Source organism: Aquila chrysaetos, chromosome 5 (genome assembly GCF_900496995.4).
Source record: "Aquila chrysaetos chrysaetos chromosome 5, bAquChr1.4, whole genome shotgun sequence".
In the NCBI taxonomy this organism is placed as follows: Eukaryota; Metazoa; Chordata; class Aves; order Accipitriformes; family Accipitridae; genus Aquila; species Aquila chrysaetos.
In genome coordinates, this window is record NC_044008.1 from 41669347 (window position 1) to 41687448 (window position 18102).

The 18102-nt window shown below is 40.1% G+C and overlaps 1 protein-coding gene across 5 annotated transcripts in view; it reads left to right on the forward strand.

The window, feature by feature from the left end:
* The first annotated feature begins 13360 nt into the window (after window positions 1-13360).
* TBC1D2B (TBC1 domain family member 2B) overlaps window positions 13361-18102 on the forward strand; it is a 39559-nt gene continuing 34817 nt past the window's right edge. Inside the window, exon 1 of one of the 5 annotated variants that reach the window (XM_041123388.1) lies at window positions 13361-13547. In XM_041123388.1, coding sequence (XP_040979322.1) covers window positions 13500-13547 — 48 coding nt within the window. In that variant the 5' untranslated portion in view covers window positions 13361-13499. Of the gene's footprint in view, window positions 13548-14881; window positions 15246-15708; window positions 15730-15815; window positions 15938-18102 lie in introns of those variants that run through there. The other 4 variants (XM_030014196.2, XM_030014197.1, XM_041123387.1 and 1 more) reach the window with 4 other exon arrangements.

Genomic DNA, 18102 nt, shown 5'->3' on the forward strand with positions numbered 1-18102 from the left:
AATTCACCAAATTAAATACTGGGTTATTAATGCAGTAAGTCTAGCCTGATTTGCTTAAAGGAGTTTCTTTTTCTCACTGTGATAATTCTGTAGTAGCCAGGTATCCTTGAGGGTCTGATCTCAACAACAGGAAGGCTCCTACTTACTTCAGTGGGCAGGCATCAGATCAGGTTCTTAAATAATATTTTACTTTGTTCAAACATGGAATGCATAAACAACAAATCAAAGACTGCAGATAATAAACTATTCAATTTCTGAAGAAACACTAATAATCAGGCACCGTCAGACACAGAAAACAGATTTACTGCCAAGTGTTTTTATTGTCTCATTCCTTATGAGACAATATGTAAAATGAAAGAAAATATTCTAGCTTCATATCACAGGTAAGTTAAGGGGAATGTTTGATAATAGTGGCCAGGAGAACTAAAGGAAACCTATGTAACAAACAGCGTAATCAGCAAACATTTTCCAAGTTGGCAAAATTTTTAATGGATTTGAAAATCTGTTAAAAGTTCACAAGTCGGGCCATATCTGTGTAATGCCAAAGCTGAATCTTCTGTGACTCAGATTCCACCCCTGCGGACAGGAATTTTCAGTTTCAGCTGGAGTCTAAATGGTACTCAGCAATTTCTAATCAAGTTCCCTTTGACCCAGGGCACCTTGGTGGGTGAAAAAAAAGTCAAAGCAAATCTTGTGAGCAACAAGCCTTTAGATGTAAAATAAAAAGTGAGAAGGGAAGAATTTCTGAGCAGCTTGTGAAACTAAGCTTCGCTCTTGCCATGTTCTGCAGGACCGCTGTACTAGGTATTTCAAATTTAATGTGAGTTTGTTATTTATGATCAGTTCAGCCTTAATTGTGTTCCCTTCTGGAGAAGAAACTATCTTTTGTTATGAAATTCTCCTGTAATTCTTTGTGTAACTATGAATTCAAGCATATCATTTTAATAGGTTGTGAAGTGAATTTTTGATTCGTTATCTTTCTCAAAACCTCTGGACTGCAGGCCACAGTTCTTCCTTCTGATCTGCATTCATATACTCACCTAATAAACAGGCAGAAATCGTGGAGCACAGAGACAGGAACCTTTTCCATCATATGGTGAACAGACGCCAGTAGTGTGCCTGTCTGAGGCAAGAGAACAGCAGGCAGAAGGGGCACTTTGGTATAACAAAGAACGGTTATGTTTGTGCATCTTTGGGGAACAGCCTTCATCCACTCCCTGCATCAGAAATGAAGTGGATTCATTTCTCAATAAAGGTATAGGTTTTTATATATCCTCACCTTCCTCTTTTAAGCCTGCATTTAGCTAAATCATGCCAGGTTAAATTGCTGTTTTGAGGCAGACACCAGATCATCTGGTTCTTCGAACTGTGGATCCAGTACCATACTACTTGTGCTGAACAGCACCATTATCTCTAGTATGTCCCTTGGATTTCGGTGAGTTTATTAAAACATGACTAGTTAATCTGAGACTACTGAAAAATGCAAGAAGTCTTCCTTAGCCATTTCATCTGTGCCTTACATATTTTGTTTGAATGTTCTTTTACTGATCTAAACAAAGACTATTTGAGGTCTCATAAAGAACACAGGCATCTGAGTTTGCACTGTATTGTTATTTCCTGTCAAACTGTACAGTGAACTTGGCTAACATTCCCTCTCATTTGCTTGCTTGAAATGAGTACATTGTGTACATGAAGAGGCTGCAGGCTTAACCACTAAATACCACTGCCCTCGGCATTATGAGTAAGCATTTGATAAAACAAATTCTGGTAAAGCCAGAGTAAATATTTTAAACAGTATCTTCACATTTTAACCAAACTCCTCCTGGGAAGAAACTTGAGATTTGTTATATCCCTTAGAAAATGTCAGTGTATCATTTGAAGGTTCACTTGGGAATCTCCCTCGTCTATTACATGTTAGTCAGAGGACTAATGCAGTGCAGTCGGTTTGGCTTCAGGTCCCTCAGGTTTGCCAAGAAGTTTGGGGCTTATTCTGATCACACAGCTGTAGAAATGAAGTCCACTGTATTGAGAAGTATAGCTTTGTTAGAGAAGCATACCAATTAGTGACCTATTTATGGTATTTTCTCATTATTTTTTAATTTTTGCTTATTTTCGGCAGACAACTGGTACAATACTTGGTATTTCTGCAGTTCATCTGTTGTCTTAACCTTGAGAATACCAGTGCAGAGAAAAGGTAGGGTTTGCAGGGAAAATTAAGCCTATCATGTGAGAAGAGCCTAAAAAATCTTGACTCGGTAAAATGAAACTGAGGGGGTTATGAATCCTGTGATGAAACCCAGGAAGCTTGATTGAGCGACCTGGGGTTTGAAACCTACAAAACCTCCTAGCTTTCCGTATCCTAGTTACATTAAGATATAGAGTAGGTGGAATTTTTTAATTAATAGCTAATCTACTGCTATTGAATCTAATAATTTACAAATAAATGTGATTCTTCATGGCCTTTGATTCTAATTAATCTCCTTTTTATGTCCCACTAAAAAAGGGGGAAATGAAGAAGTGTATGCATAAGGAAGGAGAGTCAAGGACACTTCTCTGGTCATCTGCTGATTTATTCTGCCCCCAAGTAGGACCTTCCATCACCTCTGTGACTGCTGAGGCAGCCAATTTCTAAACTCTTTCTTAGCTTAGAAATCCATTATAGGGACAGGAGGAAAAGACAGTTGTTGCAATTTTTAATCAAGATTCATAGGTGATTTCTTTTTTGTGAATGGGATTTGCTTTCTATCTAATATTCTTGTTTTTAATATTTCTGCTAATTGTAACACTATGGTAGTGTTGCTGGCTGCGTGTTTCTTCTTCTTGCATTCATGAAATAATTTAGATCCCGTTTTTGTTTTAGTTTAATGATTTTTGTTGGTTTGGAATAGAAGTTTGGGGTTTTGTTGTCAGCTTTGATTTATAATCGTCTGTGATTTATGGCAGGGATTTATGATTTGACTGTTTTGCATCTTTCATCTATAAGCATAATGAGCTGATAAAAAGAACTTGTTTAAAAACAAAAAAAATTGTAGTCAAATGTTAATAACCACTGAGAATGGAATTTTGACCTGATGCTTCTTTGAAGGCACATGAAAGCAGTCAGCGAAAGCAAACCGAACAGAACGGAAATAGCTAGAAGCAATTCTGGAATACTCCCACTACTTTGGGATCTGGAGAATAAAAATGCCTCTTCATTGTATTTCTGTCTTCAATCCAGTTGAATTGCAAAAGTGCAGAGCACTACTAGATTAGATTAAAGCTTTTCCAAAGTTCACAAGAAGATATAAGATATTTTGGTCAAAATTTTGGATACATTCTTAGGTAAGATGACCTCAAACTGCTGTGTCACCAACTTCTTCTTAATGTGCATGAGGTTGCAGATGTCTTTATTATGACAGGTTGTATTTTGTCCATTATTGAACAACGAACGAGATGTATAGTTTGTATTCGGAGTCTTCCAAAAAGCACAGGAGAGTGTCTAGACACTATGGGAAAGAGTCTTTTCTTGATTAGAAAAGTAATTCCACTTTAAGTACTGGCTTTTTGTCTTCTGTAAGATTATTGTAATTAAGAGGAGAATGAGCCAAAGGATTTCAGTTTGTACCCCAAATTAGTCTTTTTTTGGTTTTATTTCTTTTGTTCTTTTACTTGAACTTGTTTATTCACCTGTAACTGCAAATGTCTTTAACAATACCTTGAGGATGTCTGAACAGAGAAATAACAATGAACAAAACATCTTGGAGTAAAATACTACCAAAAAGCCTCATCAAATTTCTCAGTTCTGCTTTCTCTTCTAAGAGTTTCCATCCTTTTTTATACCAAGGAAAATCAGGGAACCCTAGAGAGTATGTGTTAGGGGTTTTACATTCCCATTGTGTACTAGGGACCTCGCATTTAAATGACCTCTGTGCAATGCCCGATTCTCATGTAGACAAAGGAAAAATCGGCTGAGCCAAGTTCTGTCACTGCACTCAGGAGAAGCCGGTTGTTTCATCTCTCCATTGATCTCTGCACTCCAGGTACACCTTTCTCCTTTGTGACTCTTTTTTTGAAAGGCTGGAGGCTGAGGAGCATCAGCAGTACTGCTCCTCCTTACCAGTCACTTAATCCAAGATAAGTAATATCCAGTGGATGCTTCCAACAGAATTGTTTATCCTGTGGATTCCCTGTGAACATTTCCTGCCAGCAGGTGTTTGCCTCCCACTTTTTTCTGTCTATTCCCATGCTCTATTTGCTCTCCTACTGTGAACTAGGAAACAGCATCCAAGTAAAGACTAAATTTTGGAATAGTGTTCTCAGAAGACCAATGAAATCTTCTGAACCTGGTGGATGGTAAATAAGTTTGGTAAACAGACTTAATGAAGCTGTTCACATTTCTTATAAATTAAATTTATAAGTTAAATTCTCAGCCTGTTTTCCTGTGCAAAACTTCACATTTGCCATCAAAGATGCATGAATGTATGTTGTGGGTACAGCTAGAGGGCCAGTTGAAGTGTCGAATGAGATACACAACTTGCTGTTTTGAATCAAAATTCTACCAACAACACTTAAAGCACAGGAAGTACCAGAGCAGAAAATGTTGAGGATAAATCCTTATTCTTCTGGATTTATTTTGCAAGTTGAGAATAGCTTGTATATTGTGCATTAGGACTTCCATATAATGTAATTGGAAGAGAGGCAGGAATGTGTGACATGATACTTTTAGTTGTCTTTATAATATATTATAGCTTTGTGAAGTTAGGTTAGCTGGTCTTCTGGCAAAAATTAGCAACCTCAGAATTACTCTAACCTGTACTTCCAATATCTATACGTTATCACTGAAGACCAGTGAGACTTACTGACACCTACCTACACCTTTTTTCTACAGGTCATGCCTGGTAGCGGCTACAGGGAGTTGCTGAGTACCAGTGTTTGCTCTGGCATTTTGCCATTCGGAGATATTACTAACTGGGAAAAATCTTCCTGTGACCACCTGTTCTGCTTTCCGTAACGCTCAGATTGAGCAGGTACAAGTTATTCTTTGTTTTCCACAAATAGTTCTGCAAGTGATCTTGATAAAACTTTTCTTGACGTGGTCCCTGACCATAAGCTCAGAGCACGAATGAATGTTATGTTAAACAGGAAAGTTTAAAATCTCAATGAAGAGTCACAGGATTTATGCTGCAGTATATGCAGCTGTAAAAAACCTTTGGAAGGCTGAGTATATTAAAAAACACTGATGGCAGAAATTCCTGCTGCTTTGATTCAAAGCCAGTTACACCTTCTCAGTAAACATTGATTGTTATACTTTTCCCAGTAATACCAGTTGGGAGGGCTTGGAAGTTATGAATTCTAACAGATGTAATACATAAATAAAAGCCAAACAACATTTTTAGAAACTCATTATGATTGGCATATATGTAAAATAAAAGACAAGGAACACGATCAATTTTAATGCTTAAGAACAAATTCCACAGGAATGGCCATACCATATCCTGGATATTACTATTTGTATCTTTTGCAGAAAACAATCTGTGGATCTATACAAGAAAGAGAATACATAAAAAGTTTAAAAATAGAATTTATTTCTCATATAAATGATACATTTGTTACTAAGCTGATAAAAACTATGAATGATTGGTCTCCAGACATTCAAATGAAGATTTCAAATAAATACCCAAATAAAACTTAAGTTCAAAGAACTTGATTCTTCTTTGATTCTTACAAGATTATTTCAGTTAAAAGCAGTTAGCTCAGTTTGTCCATGCATGTTTTAAGAAAGATAAGAATCAAACTCAGTGTTTTGCTTATAGTGAAAAATATGGTATTTGATATCTTGATGATAATCAGCTAGCAGTGTCGCACCCTGCATATAAATACTACCTTACCTGTGTATAAATATTACTTTAATTAATGTAAATACCTAAGTATACAAGTTATTACATAAATGCTGATGGTATTCTAAGCCACCCATCAGGATTTCATTTTGTTAGGTCATGTACGAAGACAGAACAAAATCCCAATTCCTGCCTCAGAGGAGCTTACGTCCTAAGAATGTGAAGAACAACACAAGGTCAGTCAGGCTTTTGGAGGAATACAAATTCACGTATTCCATTAGCTGAAATTTTTCTTTAGCATAAGATCTGTTGTATCATCCATAAGTCTTGTAGTATGGAAGTGTTAACAACTTAATAAATCTTGCAACAGTTACTACATCCTCTCAGTTTAAATGGACACCAAGTCTCTGGGGGTCATGGTTTGATTGATAAGGGGGCACCTGAGATCATAAAAACAATTCAGGATAAGTAGTTCATACCTATTAGAGAATATGGATGGGAAAGTTGTTGGCTCTATGCATTTCTTTTTCAGTAAGTGCTTTTTCCTGTGCTAATTTCACCCATGTAACTTAAACATTCTTCCTATAAAGCAGATACCAATATGTTTGGCAAACCAGACATGAGTTTCTTACTATAAGTGTTGGAACTTGAGATTCATGTTAGCATTAATTGGATCCAATTCCCATTGTCACAGAATCGTCTCCATGGGGCAATGCAATCCCAGGTGAGCTTCAGCACTCAGGCAACAGAGTGTAGTTTTGGGTTCTGAGGGTATCTTTAGTCCCAGAAGTAGTATAGTCATATCAGCGTAACACCATATTTAGGTACACAGTTACCCTGCCAAAACACCATATCAACATGGCCAGTGCTGGATCTGGTTCTGTGTTATGCTGTATCCCTTAATTTTATTCTTAACCGGTGTTTCTTGTCTCATGATCTGAATACACTTGGTGCTAGAGCTCGCCACATTTACTGCCCCATATCCTGCCCCTTTACTATTTCCTCAGGTAAATTTATCACGTCTTCAGGAATTGTGTCTCATTTGGGACTGAAGAATCTGAATCAACACTTAGTGCACTGGCAGTAAATAAGTCATCTTAGTTGTCCTCATTACTCCTTACTCTTTCTCAGTTCTGTCATCAGCCTTCTCCCAACGAGCTTCTGTTAGTTCTCTCATCTTTCTGCTATGTTTGCAGAATACATTACATTAGATATTCCTTTTCAGTTAGAGGTTCTGAAGACAAATTTCAAGAAAGAGTCTTAAGTTCTTTGCTTTAATAAATCTGATGTTGTCATATACTTCCCCAAATTCTGTCCCTTCTCAGGAGAAATTAATTCTCAATGACAACTCAGGAAAGAACATTTGGCGGAGCTGCTTCTGTGTGTAGATCTCAAATTCAGGAAACAACTGAGTTATGTCAGTACACAGCAGTCTTGTGACTGGATAGCTATCTGGTAAATGCTTAAGATTAACTCAGTGAAGCCTTCAGAAGATTCCAAATAAAAATGATTGCTATAGCCATTAATTGCTTTGTGTAAGGTATATATTCCATAACCTTTGTGAAGAGTTCATAAGTACCTCAAAGGGCAGTAAGAATGCATCATTAGTAGCATAAACTGGCAGTCCTCGGACCAACCACATACACAATTTACAGTATTTTCCGTGAAGCACAGGTACTTACTGTTTTACATTTGCTAGTGTTGGTATTAATAAAAGGTGATGCTGCAAGAGGCAGTTAGGATTTGAGGTGGGGAGAATGGAAAACATTTGCCTTCAATAAACTGAAGTCTTTTTGGAGCAATTCTGAACACATGCCATGAAAACATAGCTTGGTGTTTATGGAGTAACATTTCCCCCTTCTCAATCATCTATACTTTGAACCTTTTCCTAGGACACAGATCTCTTTTTCTAGACTTACACAGAATTTCCATTAATACTAATGTAACAGGGTCAGAACAAGTGTTTTTTACTGCCAGGTAAGCCAGTGATTTAATGTAATTGCCGATTTGGCATATATTGCTAGCAAAATTGGGTACAGGAGAGCAGCTGTATGGATATGATGGGATAATTTTCCCCTCACGTTTTCTTAGATAACACTATTCTTTGACATCTGTCTTAGTTAGAAATGACTTTGGGTTAGTTTGGCTCCAGATTTGAATGTTGTGGCTTATTCCTGAGTCTGTTTTTCCTCAGTTTTCCATGTGCTTCCTGTCTTTATCCAGAGCCAAAGCCCAAAGTTCCAAAACAGAAAAGGACAGGAAAAGCTGCTCTGCTAATGTTTGTCTTGAGCAGAAACAAATAGCAAGAGAGATTTCCTGCAAAATAATGTTCTTGTGATGAATGTAGGCTGGATTCTAGACCAAATAGTCTGGCTAAATCTGCCTATTTTTAGATAAGATTGTATCAGTTATAGATTCTTATTTAAAACACATGTAAGTGTCTTTCAGTTTACCATCTTTAATTTTTTTTGATCCCATTCAGCTTTGACAAATACATTTACCTTTGTTAGAATATTTGATTTTTTTCTTGAAAAGGGGTCAATGGACCTGTGATAAAGTTAAGAATTAAAAGGATTTGAAGAAAGCTTATTTGCAAAGAGCTGGTGTGACTGTTTGTTGTAACTTTTAACTAATACTTACAAGTATGTTAAGCATTTCATAGTCTGCATCAAAAAAAAAGTTCCTGTCCAAAGCATTTAGGCTGGAATTCATCTCACTGAAGTTTAAACACTGAAATGATTTGCACTCCATCAGTATCTGCGGTTTTACTGTTGATGCTAGATGGAAGCTGGAGCGAATAGACTTTTCACTTGCAACATACGTTCCATGTGTGGATTATACTGAACTTGCAACTGCAGCTTTAAGCCTCAGTTAAATTATCTAAAGACTAGGGAGATGAATCTGAGCTTTCTATGAGATGGATATTCAAAGTGAAGATAAAATAATGAGAAATAAGAAGAGCACATCTGGATAAGAATTACAACAGTGGGTATTGTTGGCACTCGGGTTTGTGTGTAAGTTGTAGCTATAAACTAATACTGAATCATCCACTGAGGCACACAGATGAAGGGCTTGTCAGGACTTGTAATTAGCTGCAATTCCTGGGGAAGTCCGCTGGAACGAGACAGCGAAGGTTTCTCAATATACCCGTGACTGCCATTATCTTACATCAGCATTAAGCCTTGGCTATGAAGCCTTCTGTCTTTGGAGAGGTTTCTGTTAGGATTTAAATGGAGGGAGGGAAGTAATCTACAGTTTCTATACATGGGATGAAGGAAGTTCAGGAGCTACTGAAGAAATGCAGTTTCGTGGTGCAGTTAATACAACGAAAAGGTGTCAGCCAGGATATGGTGTACTAAGAAATGAGTTAGAAAGCCAGGAAAAAGGCCACAGTGTGATTGACAGGTGAGAAAACGGGCTGGGCCTCTGAAATGTTGTGCAGAAAGCAAGAACAACTTTTGGGCACAGCTTGGATTAGAGAATAGTTAAAAGCTTTGAGGTCACAGATCCTGACAGTGTTACCATGAGTTAGCATAGTTCTGTGCCATCTCTGCTAGTGCAGGCAGGTCATGCAAATGTTTGTATCAGCCACTGCACCTGGGAAAATGAGCTTGTAAACTCTTAACAGGAAAAAATTAAAATCTATAATATAGTGAGATGTGATGTCATAAAACACTGATGGACTGTAGAACCGTTATATAAATGATACCATATATTTTTAGATTTTTCAGAAGAGCCTTATTCAGCAAGGTGAGATTGACAGACAAATATGTAACCCAATAGACCTGTAATAATGTTTCTACACCTTAAAATTGGCCTTCTGAACTAATAAAAGCAAGCAACGGTAAAACACTAAAACTATCTCCACTAAATGCTGTAGATACATGGATGTTTGTGCTGGCATTTGGTTGTACAGCAGTGATACGCTTTTTCCTGTCACCTCTTTTCCTCTTTTTAGTTTTATGTGAGGTAGCTCGTCTTGTGTACTACAAACTTGCTAATCTGATGACCCAAGTATGTAGTCTGAGGACTTTGCAAGTCCGTTATGAAGTAGTACCCTGGGCAGAATATTACAATTTGCATAAAGCAAGGCAAGGAATCCCTGCAGCTGAAGGATAGCTTGTCTTCCTGTTTACTGGGCCAGGTCTCTGACTGGGCCATCCAATCCCAAAGAAATCCCCTTCCTCCATTCTGATAGTGCAATGGTAGACTTCAGACCACAGGAACATTTATGAATTATGGACTCCAAAATTAATTGTACTAATCTCTTTTGCTTTCTCTCTTGGCTCTTACTTTGCAGGATGACTCTTCAACGTCTTTTTTTCCTGTTCTAAGAAAATCTGACTGATTATCAAAAGTGATTTTTGAGGGTCCTTCCAGTGAATGTTCTGGGTTCATCTTTAAACTCTTTAGCCCAGCATCGCTTAAGCTGCTATACAGGGAATAAAGATAATCTTAAGCGGCCCTTCACTAAGTTATTTCTCACTCTCTGAGATAGTGGATATAAACTTTTGTGATCTGTTCTATCCCACTGGATCTTTCCTGATTCTTGTTATATGTAATGCTTCCATGCAATATAAAACAATTACACAAAAAAAAAGGATTACGTGAAAGTTTTTGTTCAAGTCTATTCTATGATCTCCTCTGATCTTCTTTTAACTGGACACTTCTGTAAGTCCCCATTATATGTACCTATTCTTAGGTTCTCTACTGGGAATCGAGTATACACATGGAAATAAGTTCCACTGTAAGCAGCTGAAATAATTGTGTTTTATTAATTGTGTCATTATCTGTGTTTATATCTCTTGCCCATTAATCTTTTCATGTCTACAACAGTACTCTAAATTCTTCTGCTTATCCTCTTCAGCATTCCTGTCAAGCTCTGTAGCAGTTCTTTAGCCAGTCTGGATCTACATGAATGCTGACAAACCAACGATTATGTGCATATGGATTGCCCAGTTTGTTGCTACAGTTAAGTAGTTCCTGCTTTTCTATTCATAAGGGGTCTAATTTGACTCTCTCTCCTCTACATGGCTACCAACTTGCCTGGATATCTTTACAAGTCAGATCACAGATGTGTAACTAGAAATCAATGCTGCCATTCACTGAATTGTATAATTGTTGCTTTTTCGTAGTGAAGAGTTCTTGATAAGATGCAGTGCAACAAAAATAAAACCAATGTGTTGAATGTTGTTGTATATTCAGCTGGTTTTATATGACATAGTTAACTGGAGTTAAATCAGGTCTTTCCTACTGAATCAGAAACTACAGATAAGCTTCCCTGCTTATTCACAGTTTGAATCTTTTTTTCCATTTTGAGAGGGGAAACACAAATGGTCAATGTGAAACAGGAAAGGAGCACCATCTAGTGTTTAAAAAATAATACTGGAGAATGAAAAGTATATGAAACAGTGCCCATCAGTTAAAACGTAGACCATGTAACTCTTTGGCTGACTTGTTTGCATATAAGGAAGGAATTTATTTTGGAAATGTAACAATATGATGTTCTTCATGGGTATTGTGGTGACTGAGAGGCAGGGGAATGTAGAATGACATATCAGACTGCATCAGGAACAGTAATTTGGAGAATTTTTTTGCCTGTTTGTTTCTGTTGGTAAAAAAAAAAAAAAAAGCTTAGGAAAGTTTTTGGTTCCTGATCTCCAAAGAATTTAAATAATAGTAGGCCAAAACGATTCACTCTTAGAAACAATGTAGTGCAATGCTGTACGCAAGTACTATACATAATCAGGCTATAGCAGAGTGACAATATTTATCTTGGCAGTGACAGTCATGGATAACATTCTGCAAGAACCTGCAAAATATTTGTTAAAATGGAATAAAAGTAATCGTTTAGCCTATATCTCAGTGTGCAGGTTTGGACTGGCACTGTGTGGGAGAGGGTTTGAGGGGGACAGTTGTCTGTAGTTCCATTGTTCTGGAAAACAAAAACCACTAGATGTTTAGTGTGAGCTCTGAAAAATTCTGGGTTTCATCTCTAACTGAATCCCTGTATCTCAGAAGATATCAGACAAGGGACAAAGTCATTTTTGCTTTCTGTTTTGTGAAAGGAAGCAGTGTACACTCTCAGCCATTCTAATTTTGGAGCTGTGATCTCACTTTAACCAAAAGCATGGTACAGATGTGCTGCTTGTAATTTATTGGTGTTTCCCGCACTTCTGTAAACATGACAGGATGAGCCTGGCACATACACCAACTGTACTCTCTCTGCCTCCATATCTAATGATAGACTCTCTCTTTCTTGCATATTTCCTTTTTTTTTTTTTAGAATAAAATGTGAACTTTTTCAAGAACTGTGAATGCTTATATTCATTACAAGAGAAAACGGTTACAACTGTAATGGATTAGACCACTCTCTCATTTCTGAGAGTAAATACAATTTTATTTTTTATGTGTAGTAGATGGCCTTGTTCAGCTGAAAGTGCTATTGCTAAAATATTTGTTAATTTTTAGGAGAGAAAAACATACCAGAAAAGGAATTTCAAATATTTTCATGTTTGACAAGCTTTGTGGCCCTTTTGGGAGTATAACCATGGTTTTGCTATATGTAAAATTTACTCGACTGTTGCACTATGGTTAAGAGTTACGTGCACACCAAAAGCTGCATTGGCCCTTGCCTCTGGGCAGGAGGGAAATCTCATCTTGTGAGATGCTATTTATATTTGTTTTCTAAACATTTGTTAGCAACAGAATGTCACCTGTATCGTCTGTGCATTCTGGACATGAAAACATGAAAGGAAGAAGCAGGTAAAGGGAAGAGCATTGTTTTCATTTATATTCACAACAGCAATAAGTTGCTGTTGTGAGTTGCTGTTATTTATCAGTCCACATCTGGATCTGTTTGTGAAAAAAAAAGGCATAGATGAAATAAGGAACTTATTTCCCAAGAAGGGGAACTTTCTGTTTATGTGAATCAACTGTGAAATTAGGGGATTCTCCCTCTTTGAGTGTTGTAAGGAAGCTGAACAGAAAATTAAAAAAGAGAAGTACTGACAGCAAAAGTTCAGAGGATTTAGGAATTGATTCTGCGATTTGCTGCAAGATGTAATTATTGACAGCCAGGAAGAGTCGTGGGTGCTCAGCATGCAAAGAACAAGGCCGTGCTTCACTAAATCGATGAGATAATGTAAGAGATCAGGGATAAGTGCTGGGGCACTTAAACTTGTCTAAATGACTGAGATAAGGAACCTGCAGCTTCTAAAGGGAATCAGTGTTTTCCCTGTGTAAGCCATGTTCTGGCAAATGACACTTGCCAAGAAAGAGTATGATGCTACCAGAGGACCAAGAATACTTTGTTCTTGGGGAAGAAGATATAGAGCAGTCTATATGGAAGAAATGTTATTGACCTGTTGTTTAAGCAGGATCAGCTCTTCTTACTTTCCACATTTACTAACAAAGCCTCAACTTTTGGGAGAGCAGGATCAGTCATTCCAGTCGGGGCGGGGGGGGGGGGAGTCTAGCCTTAGTTTGCGACATTTAATCTTTCAGTGGATCACGCTTCATGTCGTGTGAGTTGACTGGGGAGATAACTTCCACTCCTCAGTTTCTATAACAAATTACTCAAGTTTCTCTGCTACCATGACACTGGCTATTTCCTCACTCCACACATTTCTTATCAGGAGGTGACATCCGGAGGGGCGGACTTGACGAATTCTGCAATCCCGGATGTCAACATCAAAGTGGAACCCACGGACAACCACAGTGAATATTGAGGTGCTTTATATCCTTTACATCCTTTAGCACAGAATGAAAATACTGCCTGGCAGACAAGACAGTTACTTTTTATTGAGAAATTAATCAACGCATTTAAAAATGAGGACAGAGTAAGAAGCTCTGGCGAATTTAGGATTTCTGGGTAACTTGCAGTTCCAAACTGTCAGAATTCAGTCAGATGAACCTAGTTCATAAACAGCATAATCCTAATAAAACCACCATTGCAAACATTAGCTCCAGCCATTGCAACAACGATTTTGACAGTAAACCTTTTGTGCTGTATTTAAGGTTGGGAATGAAAAGCTGAATGCCATTAAACATGGACTTTTCTCCTCCCATTTTTGGATTATTATGCCACATCGAACTGTTTTCTCTGTACCCAGAGCGTTAGGCATGTTTGATGGAAATAGGCATATACTGCGTTCCAAACACAAGAGGAAATTATGTGAAATTGTGTATCTCCCTGTGACAGCTTGATCTCTTCTCAGTGAAGTTTTCTATTACTGAAGTTCTCTATTACTAACACTAGAAGTCCACTTGAGTCCAAAATGTGCTAGACGTTTCAGCGAAACGTGTAAACACAGTTTGGCCTGTAGCCATTCACAAATCTAAACCCTGTAAGCTACAGCTTTTTACCCGCTGCTTCCTGCACGTTCTGTAGTCTTTCCCATAAATGATATGGCTCGGGAGTGATTTTTAAATGCCCATCAACAGGCAGAGCAGCGAGGGTTTGGGAAGTAAGATCGAACGCTGCAGAGAGATCGCGAAGGCATGGCGTGGCCCACGCGCTCCTTCGGTTACTGCCGCAGCGTCAGGCAAGGCACTGGGGCAGAGATAAGGTGCGGAGTGGGAGGCTACAAATGAGCAATGCAGTTCCCAACAAGAGGAGGGTTTTAATCTGATCGTGGGCTAGACCACGGCTTGGAAAATAGTTTTTAATGTGGTCACAGAAGCCCTGGAGCCCGGTGGCAGTAACGCCGGGGACGGCGCATGGGGAGAGCGGGCAGTAGCCCGACGCGTGTCGAGCCGGGTGGCTTTCCACGTCAGCAGCGGCCGATGTCGCCCCGGTTTCCTGGAAGCGGGCCGTACGAAGGCCCACGCTCCCCGCGGGGCTCCGTCTCCGCTGTCCCGGCGGGCGGCGGGGCCGCGCTCGGCAGCCGGGGCGGGCCGGCCCCGGGCCTCCGGCTCTGCCCGCGGGTGAGGGCCGGCGGCGGGCGCGGCGAGCGGCGCGGGCCGGGCCGCGGCGGCCGCACTACAAGTCCCGTGAGGCGGCGCGGCGCGGGCCGGGCCGGGCCGGCTCCCTGCGCGGCGGGCGAGGCTGCGTCCGCGGCGAGGCGAGGCGAGGCGATGCCGGCGGCGGGCTCGTAGGGGGAGGAGGGCCCGGCGGGGGCCGGCGGCGGCCCGGCGGGGGAGCAGGCCGGCGCCGGCACCCCCAAGCTGTGCGGGTACCTGCAGAAGCTGTCGGGCAAGGGGCCCCTGCGCGGTTTCCGCAGCCGCTGGTTCGTCTTCGACCCCCGCCGCTGCTACCTCTACTACTTCAAGGGGCCGCAGGAGGCGCTGCCCCTCGGGCGCATCGACATCGCCTCCGCCTGCTTCAGCTACCATCAGCCCGAGGCCGGCGCCGCCGCCGCCGCCGCGGGGGACGAGGGAGCCGCCTTCGAGGTGCACAGCCCCAACGGCGCCGTCGCCGTGCTCAAGGTAGGCCCGGGGGCGGGCGCCCGCCTTCCCCCGTCCTCCTTCCCCGCGGGGCGGGACCCGTCCCCCGTCCCCTCAGCGCCGGGGCGGCCCCGCCGGCTGGGCTGGGGCAGGGGCAGGCGGTGGGCGCCGGGGGCGGCTCGCTCGCTGCCCGGCCCGGAGGTGCCCGGCCGTTCCCCCGCCGGCTCCGGCGCCCGCAGAGCGCTGGCTGCGCCTCCGAAGCGGGGCTGTGGGGTTTTTTTAAAGAAGAGACGTAGTGTGTTGCAAAGGCAGAGTAGATCAGCGATACCGGGCCATCCCTGGCGTTAGTTACGGGTTGGGTTTTTTTTTTCCCCTCTTCGTGATTTTGTTTTTAAAGTGCTCTTCCGAAGGGAAAGAAAATGCTGCTGCTGAGCACGATCCGGTTGGAGCAGGACGGGCTAGCCGGCTTGGTTGAGTGGGTTTTGTGGAAACGTCTGGGTAGAAAAAAGATTTCCATGGAAATCTGGTGGGTTGTGGTTTTGGAAGTTGACAGGGTGTGGTTGGTTTTCACTTTTGGGGTGTTCATTTTGAAAAAAAAATGATGTATGGCAGAAGTCTTCATCTAGACTGCTTTGGGAGGAAGGAAGAGGAGGAGGGAGAATTGTTTCCTGATAGTAGCAGAGGCTGCTTATCACGTTGTCTTTGCAAGGACTCACAGTCTCACAGGACGAGAGGTAAACGTCAGGATTGTTTTACATATCTTTCCTTTATTGTCATACCTAGGAAAAAACCCCAAGGAAGCCATTTCCACTCAATAAAGAAGAAATAAATTCTCCTGAGTATTCATTATTTTTGATTGCTATTAAGGCATATATTTCCCTCAAGGAATGTTCTCGTGCATTGAGTGTGAGTTTTTACGTGAGCCGTGTTCTTTTTTAGCAAGATCCTTAATATTAGAGTATAAGCCTTACAGTTATTAAAGTAAAACAGCAGAACTTCCTGTTGAACATTGGAAAAGATCTTTCCTATACACTTATTTAATAGTGGAGATTTGAGCAGTGATAATAAATGCTGAGATTGTAGAACATGATTGTGTAAAGGTCTTCAGTATTCCCTTTTGATAAATATAAATGTTTGTCAAAATAAGGAATCATTAACACACTTTACTAAAGAATAAGCAAGTTACTTAACTGGAACACTAACATGACAATAATTTTAACTATATTTGGTTGAGGAAAAGCAGTGTAATTGGCATTTTGCATGCAATCACATGTAAAAACTACTTTTTCTTTGTATCGCCGTAACCAAAGTTTTTATTGCTTTCCGTGAATCTGCCTTTATAGCCCGAGTGTTCACGTTACAGAAGTTAAAACTGCAGACTTGCTGTAAGCTTTAATTTTTGATAGTTTGAGGGGGTTTTGTTTGTTTGTTTTTAATTAGTATCTAGTGATTTTTATGTGGAAATCTCCAGGAAAAGACATAATGCATGTTTTGTTTTGAGGATTCTTTTTGAATAGGAGGGCCTTTGTTGGGAAACATGTAATTTATGATTAGGATTATAGTGGGAAATACTATATACCACCTCTGTAATAAGTAACTAGTCTGTCAAAGAGTACTCTACCAGCAGCCTCAGGTGTTTTCTGCAGTCATGAAGATACAAATCATACTCAACACCCATGCACAAGCGTAAGGAACAGGGAGTTCCCTTTTTCATATTTTTCTTGGTCTCTTTTAGTTTGTGATGTTACTGCTCTGCCCGTGCTTTTTGTATTCTTTTTTTTCCTGTAGTGTCTAGGAAAGAACCTGCATGGACTGGAGCTCTCTTCATGTGTTCCTTATGGGGATTGAGAAAAGGTGCCAGTTAAGGAAGTCAAGGTCATTTCTGTAATTAGCAAAAAAAAAAAAAAAAATTTGTGTCATCTCCCTCTCATATTGTTATGATGCTTGCCCTAAAGTGGCCAAGTGATTGTCCATAAAAATGCTATTACGTTATAGGTGTTTATATAACAAAAAAGGAATTAATGAAAAACTTGAGGGATGTTGCAGGACCAACTGGTCTTTTGTGGCTGTGTGATTCACCAAGGGGTAAGGCTTTTGCAGCTGGAGTTAATTTTCTTCTACCCAACACGATGGTTCTTTAAGGCCTTTAAAAACATTTTTCAGCTAAATTAGGTAGACACAGAATTAAGAATGAATTCAAGATGTTAAGTTAAAAAAACCAAAACAACCCCCCACTCCCCCCCGCCACGACTGATCCAGCCCCTGTTGAAAACAAATGTGATCTAATCTATCAAGCAAATGTTACACACAAAGCAGGAGGAATAAAGTCAAGTCAAATGTATTCTTCACCCTCTAACTCACATGCCTGGTTTTCCTCAATTTGTTGCTCGTTCAAAATTTCCAGATCTTGTGATCTGGTCTTTCCTACTCGGTATTATAAGCTGAGAAGAGCAATAAGAAATAAGCGACTGGAATTCCAGATTGAAATGATGGTGCTGTTGAGGAATGCATTATTTCTTTGTAGTGCCTCATTTTGTTGTTAATGTAGTGATTTAATCGTCTGGATTGCTCAGTCTTTGTCATTTAATGGGAGCTGAGGACTGTATGATACATTTGGGGCTTGTTTTTCAGTTTGATAACAGTTTCAGGAAAAATATACTGTAGCCTTTACAGCAAATAAGGCAAATTGTTCATAATTTGGAAGCGTAGGTAACCAACCTGGCAGCTGCATGATTGTAGCTTTTCTATATATTTCCAACAGTTAAAGTATATTAGAAGTTAAGTGTGTGTAAAAAGCTTTTCCATTTAAAATATACAACCGGTACCATCACTTTAGGTAAAGAAGCAGGGAAAATTGTGTACTTCATGAAGTATGGATAGATGATGTTTGAGAATATTT